Source organism: Pleurodeles waltl, chromosome 3_2 (assembly GCF_031143425.1).
Source record: "Pleurodeles waltl isolate 20211129_DDA chromosome 3_2, aPleWal1.hap1.20221129, whole genome shotgun sequence".
Lineage (NCBI taxonomy): Eukaryota > Metazoa > Chordata > Amphibia > Caudata > Salamandridae > Pleurodeles > Pleurodeles waltl.
Window position 1 is genome coordinate 127,843,714 of NC_090441.1, and position 9,396 is coordinate 127,853,109.

The 9,396-nt window shown below is 43.5% G+C and overlaps 1 protein-coding gene across 1 annotated transcript in view; it reads left to right on the top strand.

Moving 5' to 3' along the window:
- SMTNL2 (smoothelin like 2) overlaps positions 1-7,059 on the top strand; it is a 302,171-nt gene extending 295,112 nt beyond the window's left edge. Inside the window, exon 9 of the mRNA XM_069226976.1 lies at positions 3,119-7,059. Coding sequence (XP_069083077.1) covers positions 3,119-3,245 — 127 coding nt within the window. The 3' untranslated portion in view covers positions 3,246-7,059. The remainder of the gene's footprint in view (positions 1-3,118) is intronic.
- The last annotated feature ends 2,337 nt before the right edge of the window (positions 7,060-9,396 follow it).

A 9,396-nucleotide genomic window follows, 5' to 3' on the forward strand; every position in this document is an offset into this window, starting at 1 on the left:
CAAGAGGTCCATGTGCCCACGCCTGCCACTGTACCTGTGATCAAACCAAGGCAGCTTAAGAGGAGCTTGAGTCAAGGGAACCTGTGTCAGCTGTACACTGGTGCTACAGCTCTAATGAAAAGCACCCGTTCTCTGTGTCCCAAGGTCATCACTGGAGAACTGCTTGCGGTTGATCATGGCTGATTGCCTAGCTGCTCTGTTCAAGACCACCCAACGGTCTCCCCAAGATGCGTGGGCTCATCAAAATCTAATTTGTGTGTGACGCAGAAGAAGCAGCGGGGGGGGGGGCTATCGTGGCCCCACCTAGCTGTCCACTTTCATTTTCTGAGGAACAAGACCCCAAACTAGAGCCAGGAAATTGGCTCAAATAGAGCCTGGAGCTCAGAGTTCTTGAACACCCCAATGAAGGATATAGGATCATCTTAAACTGCAAAGTAAATAACCTACTAAACATGTGACACTGATTAACAGAACCCTTTGCCGAACTCGGCTACAGCCTTTCAGGGAGAATTGAAACTATATCCCTGTCCACCCTTCTGAAGCTAGACCTAGTTTCATAGTAAACTTAATTTAAGAGATATAAATGCATGTGTAAAACTTCCTGAAGTTACTAATCAATTTCTGTACCTGTAAATAAAGATTTATAACTGTTTATAATAGGAATAAGTGCCCGGACAGTGTATTTATTGTGAGATGCATGTGCTGACCGAACCCAGCGTTTTACCTCGCACCCAGGGGCGGCTCCTTCGCAATGGCAAAGGAGCATCGCCCCCCCCGGCTGAGTCAGCAGCAGAAAAATAAAACAATAATTCACTATTGTTTTATTTTTCTGCTGCTGGCTCAGCCAGAAGCATGTGAAGGGCAGGGCTGGGCCACCGGAGGGAGGAGGAGGAGAAGAGTGCATGTAAGTGTGCATGTGTGTTTAGCCGGTCGTCTCGGGCTGGAGAAACTGCATCACTCGCATCACTGTGAAAACTTGGACTATTGACATTGTTACCTCCTGAAAGTCAAAGCCTAACGAAGAGGTAGGTGGCCTTTATTGGGTGTGCATTTGTACTTAGTTCATGTGCTTCCAAGGTCAGTGGCATCCTCACCAGCTTTGAGGCACATGGCACCCAGCGAACTAGCGAGGTATTGTGTTCTCTTGCCTCAGCTGAAGGGGTCTGTCACTTTCTTTTTTTTCTATAAGGCATTGTACGCCTTAGCATTCTTTGCAGCACATATATGCTCTGTTATGTTGGAAATGCAATATCTAATAGGAACCTTAGGGAGCCTAGTGCGAATGACACCAGAAGGAGTGTTTCTGCCAATATTTACTATGGACAAGTAGTAATTCTGTTTAAGACGAGCACAATGTTGCTGTTTTCTAAAAACTGAATACACAACTTAAAAAATTAAGGCAATAAGGGCCACATGTTTTAGTGGTCGCAAATGGTCCGATTAGCAGAATCGGGCCATTTGCGACCTCTAAAAAAAACATTTTGGGATGTACAAAGCCTATTTTGCAATTCTGTTATCTAGTACCAAATCGCACAATAGGTTAGCGATTCGGTATTAGGAAAGGGCGTGTTAAGTGCGTCCCTTCCTAATAGCGGCTCGCAGGGCGATGTATGAATGTTTTGTAACCAAAATGTGCTTGCAAAACATTCACAGTTTATCACCAACTTCAAGTTTGTGGTAACCCTTTCACAAATGGGAATGGGTCCCCGGGTCACAAATTACCACCTACCTCATGAATACTGATGTGGTAGGTCCATTTGCAACCCACTGGGAATCGCTAAATGTGTGTGAGACGCTTTAGTACATCGTGGTTTCTGACTTCCTAATTGTGAATCTCAAAGATTTGCAATTAGGAAGTCGCAAACCGAATTCTTTCACAAATGTGTAGTATCAAGGGTCTCAATACAATTCTAATCGAAACACAATTTGAAATAACAACCAAAAGATTTGTAGTTTCCGGGACCCATACCTACTTTCTTTTTACAGTAAGCGTCAGATAATGTAGAATTCTAGAATCATCATAAAACTATTAAAGCAAAAAACAGCTTTTCAAGGAAAAACATCTCTCAATTGATAAAAGATCAAAAGCATATAATCTTGTGATATATATATATATATTTGTCACTGCTTTTTAAGTTATTTTTCTATAGATGAGGAAGACCACCTCCATATACGTGTAAGCTTTCCCATTAGGAGGTCTGAAGGTTGACCTGAAGCTTACACTCCAACTGGTCTCCAGGCCTCGTAGCCAATTTTAATGGCTCATTTGCCATTGCAGTTCTCTTTTCATGGAGTTAGAAAGCTTTTTTCCACTTTTCGATTGTTCCTGTGCAAGTCATGGGCTCGGTTGCTGTTTAACCGTTTCATTTACTTACAATGGTTATATAGTTCATTATTTTTTAACTTTGTTCTAATAGACACAAGAGATTGAGATAAATACAACTTGTTTTAGAGGTTTATACCTAGCGTTCTTTGGAGTATTGCAGTTTGTGTTAGAGTTATCGCTTACTTTCTACAACAGGCCTTGCTGCTTTCTGCTAAAGAATTGATGTAGGAGCTTGTCAGTGGAGATGGGACCTTGAGACTTAGTTATCCTTCTAACCAACATTGTGGTGCAGCTATTAAATGCTACTCTGCTCTTCTTGTGTCTTAATATAGCCTTAGAGCCCGCTGTAGCGTGCTATACCGGCCATTAAAGGCCTGCTCTAGCATTAAAGGCCTGAGCCAAAGGTGAGGGCCTTTAACAAGGGAGTGGGACTTTAATTGCCAGTATAGCCCAGTTACAAAGGCCTATAAGGCTATTAGAATGTTCTTCCACTAGAGGGCAGAATGTTGTGATAAATAAAACAAGTTAAAATCCCCTCGGGCTCCGTGAGAGCTGTGAACAAGGAACATTGGAATGTTGACTCTCCGGGCTTTTACTAGCCATTAAAAGCCTGGAGGACTCCATTGTCTCCAATGGAGCCCCCAACATTCCAGTGTTCTAATCCGGTCTTAGAACTGTGTTAATCATGCGTCCGCAGTTTGTCTAAAATACCTGAAGTACAGGTGTATGGCAGTTTTGATGGAAATAGAATTGTCACAAAAAAAGGTGGTAACCATGTCCACTTTCTTTCAGGAAACTGGCTAACTGTGACCGCCTGATAGAAGTGGAAGACATGTTGATGATGGGACGCAAGCCAGATCCAATGTGCGTCTTCACCTACGTTCAATCTTTATACAACCACCTTCGTCGCTTTGAGTGATGCCCTCGACCACCACAGACTGAAAGGCTGCAGAGACTCAAAACTGTCCTTGGTTAAAGCCGATGTCACCATGAGTAGCGGCCAACTAAGAGCAGAGCCCAGTGTTACTACTCTGAAGGCCACTGCCAAAGCTCCACTTGCCTTGGGTGGGACTCATTGATTAGGGGTCGCAGTACAGTATGTAACACTGCGCCGGTCGCCAACGGGAAGTGAAGGAATGTCACACACAAAAACAGAAGTATTGTGGTGCTAATAACCTATTTTAAAACTTGTTTGTATTAAAGATTTTATAGAATTGCAATTTTAACCAAAGACTAAGTATAAATTGTTTTCACGTTAATATTTTGTACAGTAAGTCTAAATATCACGCACAGTGTTTTACTTTTCCAGTTAGGAAATAGAAATGATCCAGAAGTAAGGACGTTTGATTTTTATGGAGAGGGAGCTCAACATTTTTTTTATTTTTTTTTAATCACTATTAAACCACTAGTGACTGACTGTAAATGGAAATCCATCTGAAATACCTTTTTAACGAAGGTTTCGTTATTTTATTGATTAGTACAATCACTTAAAGCTACCACTGTAAAATAAGTTTAACATTCTTAGAGCTAGATATTACACTCTCCTAATTGTCATAAAAAGCACTGAGTTTAAATGTTCAATATAGGCAACTGCTATAAAAACTCAAGTTTGCCTTGGTAATGTATATCCCTTCTTGAAGAAATGGCAATTCTCAAGGAGCAGAAATGATTGTGTTTGGGGTATGGCAGCTGCAAAGAGCTTTGACCTGTGACCTTTGGCTGCAAGTCGACCTCCTCCTTTAGTGGTCAAGGGTCCTGGGTTCCCACCCTTGGGGAAAGTGTGGGTTCGAATTATTTCTTATTATCCAAATTAACTTCGTCTCACTTGCAGATGGCTGGTGCAAAAGTAATGAAGTGTAAACCACTTCGATGGAACTATAGGCATATTGTCTTTCATGATTGCCTGATGCAAAATTGATATGACCCGGGTAATATTTTATTTAGCTTTGGTTCATTATTGCTGTAGTTATGTTCACATTTTACACCTTTTGTCACACAAATAGCGATTCATTCAACATAAATTGCTGTGTAACTATTTGCACACTGGTTTTAGTCATTTAAGTTTCTTTTTACACTGGTTTTGTTTTTAAAGTTATTTATATGAAAGCCGTTTGTCAATTCAGTATGTAAAATTTGCTGAAAAACACACCTTGAAGCATGCAATGCAACCTTGAGACCGAATTTGAGAAGAGCAGATGCCAACCCTCTAACTTAAGCTATAAACAAATTCTTGTAAATGCTTTCTTTGTAATTTCCTCTTTTCCTAATAGGTGGTTTCTTCTTCCTCAAGCTCCTGTCACATTTTGGATGGAGAGGTTCTAATGGAGGGGAAGAGCCTCTAGTCCATAAACACTAAAGATGAGGTCATGCTTGGAATGTGTTTGGTGCCTCTCTAATGCTCGTATTGATCTTGGCCTTTCTGGATATTTATTTTAAAATGGTTGTGGCTTGGGCCATATTTGAACAGAACACTATCCTAACCGATGCTGTCCGCAGTCATCATGCACTGGTCTGATGGGTTTTTCAGAGGATGATTTGCAATGAGACATAAACCCAACTCCTGTGGTTATAGGAGTCCCTTATGCATTGAGCAATATAGTGAGCTTCAACAATATGTCTGATCATCCATGGGTCGAGACACTGAAACCAGAGTGCTGTACAGGACGTGAGAATCCACAGGGCAAGGACGCCGCAGCCTATAGTGCTTCTGCTAAGATAGCAATTTCGATCCAAGTGCAACTGATGATCTGTTCTTTTCCATGGTACGTGGGGCATGTCCGGGGCTGGAAAATTGAAAAATCATAGCAAGCATTTTGTGGAATGTACCAGATTTTAAACAGAAGTTAGAGCAAGGGATCTTGCATTGTTGAAGAAAGACGATCAATTCTCGGAGGGCATCGCTACTTTCCTACAATAGATAGATATTGTGTGAAAAGACTGGCCTATATGGTGCAGAGCTAGGCAAATCTACAACAGTCAAAACTCCAATCATGCTCTCATCCCTTTGTTCATTTAAGTGGATTGTGTCCCAGGTTCTCTAAAGCATGGATTACTCTGTTCAGGATTACTGGGAAGCCTTGTGATCAGTGAGCGGGAGATGCAACCAAAAGGGCATTTTCTCCTTTGTAGACCTTCCCCCATCTGGAAACATGCCCTCTATAATTTGTAAGAGAGTAGAAAAGGGTAGAGGAACGAGCACCCCAAATTCTACCTTGGTTAGGAAAACAACTGCTACCGGCGATACGCGAGATGTAACGGACGTCTATAGACTACAACCCACTTTATGAAATGAAGCCTATCCATTGCACAGATAAGATCTCAACAGTTCTGGAGAACGACACATATGTAGCTTAAGCCCGCATGACTCCACTATCCGTGTACATGAAGCTGTGAGGAATATTTCTTCTATCTCTTAATAAAGTACCAGAAATGATGTTCAGCTGGTCCTTGAGAGCAAGTATCCCTTCTGTTAATTGCCAATGATGGGATTTGCTCAGCAGCTGATGCCACAAAGATATAATATTGCAACAACATCCTCCAGACAACCTTCATGTCAGTTCTTGCTTGTTCCTTCGAGCCCAAGGATGTCAAGGTGATCCTTGCAAAGGTGACATCCCATCATGGCCAGTGATTCAATGATAGCGATTCTTTTTTATTGCCAGTGCTCGGTCTGACCTCATTGGCATTTTGGGATTTAATACTCAAAACGAGGCTGTTCTTTTTCACATCTCGGATTTTCATATCAACAAGGCAACCATTCTGTTAGTGTTCTTGCCTGGTACTCTGGATAGACCTCCTGTGTACTTCCTTCTTTTGGAAGGGGGGGAGGGGCTTGAAATATGATTGGACTGCAAGTGCATCCCCAGTGTCTTTCACTGATGTGACATGTAGCAGTTTGTTTCTCAGATCTGCCCCTGCTCGTTCCACCAGGCCCCATTGTCGGGGAGACCTCCTGGGCAGTCATATGTGCCACACCTCCTGCTACTCGGTCTTCTTACTGATTCAACTCCAGGTCCAGAGCTGGTGTTCACTGTGGTTCTCTCTCCTTCGACGCCTGGTTATTCGGTGCCTCTTGTTGCCTCGCATGGTCCTATTCTTGCCTATTTGATGGAAAAGAGTTAGGATGAGAAAAAGAGGGCGTTGCAAAGCATCTGTTACAAACCACGGTCTTAAATTTACCAAATTCCACCCTCAGACTGGGCTCCAGCATCAAATGCAAGGTAAACAGAGCAGACCTCAGACCCCCAAAGTTTGAATATAAGGGTTCATTTCATTGGCCAAAACATGTTTGATTTTTGTTTTTTTGGGGGGGTTGGGTTTTTTGTTCTGTTTTTTCTTTTTTTACCAGCTGTACAGCACAGTTTCAAGTCAGGCTCGGGGCCCAATGAGTTGTCCATCTGAAATAATTTGTGATCTGGCCTTACTGTGGCTGTGCATGTTAAGTGGTCAAGGTTTTTTTCCCCTGTGGTATTCTGCGTCTTTTTATTCTGCATCTTTTTATTCTGCGTCTTTTTATTCTGCATATGATCTACTTCAGAACAAGGAGTGGTTGCAAAGTACTGAATGCAAAGAAGTCAAGATGGCAAGTGTAGAGCAGCAGATGCTGCCCCTTCTGTGGCTCCAAAATGACACTGCTTACACTTAAAGCCACCATGTTTACACACCCACCATAAGTAACTGCTGATGATGTGTATGACGTTTTCATTGAACGTGAATAAAAATTGTCAAATTGCCCTACTTGCACATCAGTATTCATGTTTTTAACCACAAATTCTGCAGTGGTTGTATATCGTGTGTTAATTTGAAGGTTTGTCACGTTTTCTTAATTTTAAATAAAATAAAGGGTGCACACCAAGAGAGCTGTAAACCAAATAAAAATAAATTCTAAATAGCATAAAAATCCGTAGGGGTAGACTTTCTAACTTTATTACGAAAAATGCATAGAAAAGAAACGTGCCTTTCTGGGTCGTGTAGATTTGGTGTGGGTTAGGTATGTAGAGGGACTTGCAGTGGTGTAAGTGATCCACACAGGGGCATCCCTGATCTACATGACATCTCTTTGCACTGGCATCCGCCAGGGCTTTCTGAGAGCAGTGAAGCTTTAGAATCACATTCCACCAGCTCACCATTTAAGCTTGGTGCCCATTCTATAAATCAACACTACAATGGGCGAGGATTTCACCCCCTCTAGTCACCACACTGACTCATTAGTGGGATTTTATAATGGTTAATGCTGCATATTACTAGTGCTTTTACAAAATAACAAGGTGAGGCTCTTCTGATAATGAGCACTGGGGATTCTTACAAGGTCCTCCCCTACTGCTCAATTCAAGGCCAAACAGGAAATCCTGTGAGGTCGAATGCACTGCCTTGTATCTCTGCACTTGCTTCTTAATGCCTTTAAGAAATAATCAGAAACATCCAGGCTGTCCCCTTGCAGGTGAAGTCCATCAACTATCCTGAAAACCAACAGCAACTTAGAGTCTCCTGTCACCGTACCTAGTCCGGCAGCCCGCAGGACATATTGGCATGGCTGACCGCATGCTAGAGCCAAGCAATGATAGCTTTGTCCTAGTTGTGCCTTAGTTTTTCAGTCTACCTGAATACTCCTACTCCATATCTGTATGATGGCCATCATTGACTTGCTGGGCATCTCATCATGGCTGAACCTACTCTTGCGCAGAACCACAGCATACACGCTACCTGCTGCAACGGTCATTATGAGTTGCTCATACAGCACCTCTCTTGAGGGAAACCATAGTGTGTGACATAGTAGTTTGCTTTAAGTAGAATTTAGACATATAGAATGTTGAATGTAATAGAATGTACGGTTTGAGTATGTCACAGTGTAGGAAGACGACTCTGTATATACTATACCAAAATGACGTATAGTGTGCACAGAGATCAGGGGTTCCCCAGAGGTTTGACAGAGGCCAAAGTAGATAATACTAATGCTGTCTTTTGTGGTAGTGTGGTTGAGCAGTTAGGCTTATCAGAGGGTAGTGCAAAGCATTTGTTGTACACACATTCAAGAAATGAGGCACACACTCAATGACTAACTCCAGGCCAATTATTTTTTATACCAAAAACATATTTTGTTACTTTATTTATAGAACCAGAAGGTCTTTGTTGCAGGTAAGTGCAGTTGTCAAGCATATGTATCAAATGTACTTTGTTTGGTTATTGCAGCTAAAGCAGAGGGTGGGGGAGAGGGGGAAGGGTTAGCACTGTTACACGACTTACGATTCCAGTCTTCAGTGATTAGGATAGCCACAGGTCAAAATTTAGGCTGACCCCCAAAGTGCACTACCACCAGTACGGGGCCAGCTGGGTGCAGAGGTCAAATTTGGTGCTGGGTTTACAATGGAATCCTATGAGGACTGGGGCTGCTTAGTAGAACACCGATTGCAGGTAAGTCTGTTCCGGGACACAGGCCTGGGGGTTTAAGTCAGACCAAACACATCTTCAACGGCACAGGGGCGGCCGGGTGCGGGGTGCAAACTCAGAGCTGGGCACCCAATGCTTTTCAATAGGGGAACCCCGGGGGCACAAAAGATGCTGCAGGCTGGGTCCGGGGATCCGGGGGAGGGAGGGGGTCTGTTCTGGGAAACCCAAAGGTTGGACAAGACAGGGAGGTGCCCGCTGGACTTTGCTGGACCGTTGGGCAGATTCCCCAAGGCAGGTGCAGGGATCTCCTTGGGCGTCTGGTATCTTCGTCAGATCCGGTTGCGGTCAGGGGGATCCTCTGGATTCAGGCTGCAGGTGTCATTGTGTTGGCCAGTAGGGGTCAACCCAGGGTGGATTTGAGGTCAGAACCTCCTGGGGACCTTTTCTGGACCGGTGGGCCACCTGGACTCGGGCTGTGGACGTCAGGTGCAGAGTTCTTGGTCCTCTGCTGGGCAGGCAGTTCTCTGGGCATTTGTAGATGATGCTGGTCCTGCAGTATGCATCACCACCTTGGAGCAGGGGTCTTTGGCCCCAGCCCTACCAGCCCATTTGCAGCTCAGTCAGTTGGTGTCTGGAGTGTTCACTCCTGGGGTCGGCTTGGCAGTTCTCCTTTTTTCTTGAGG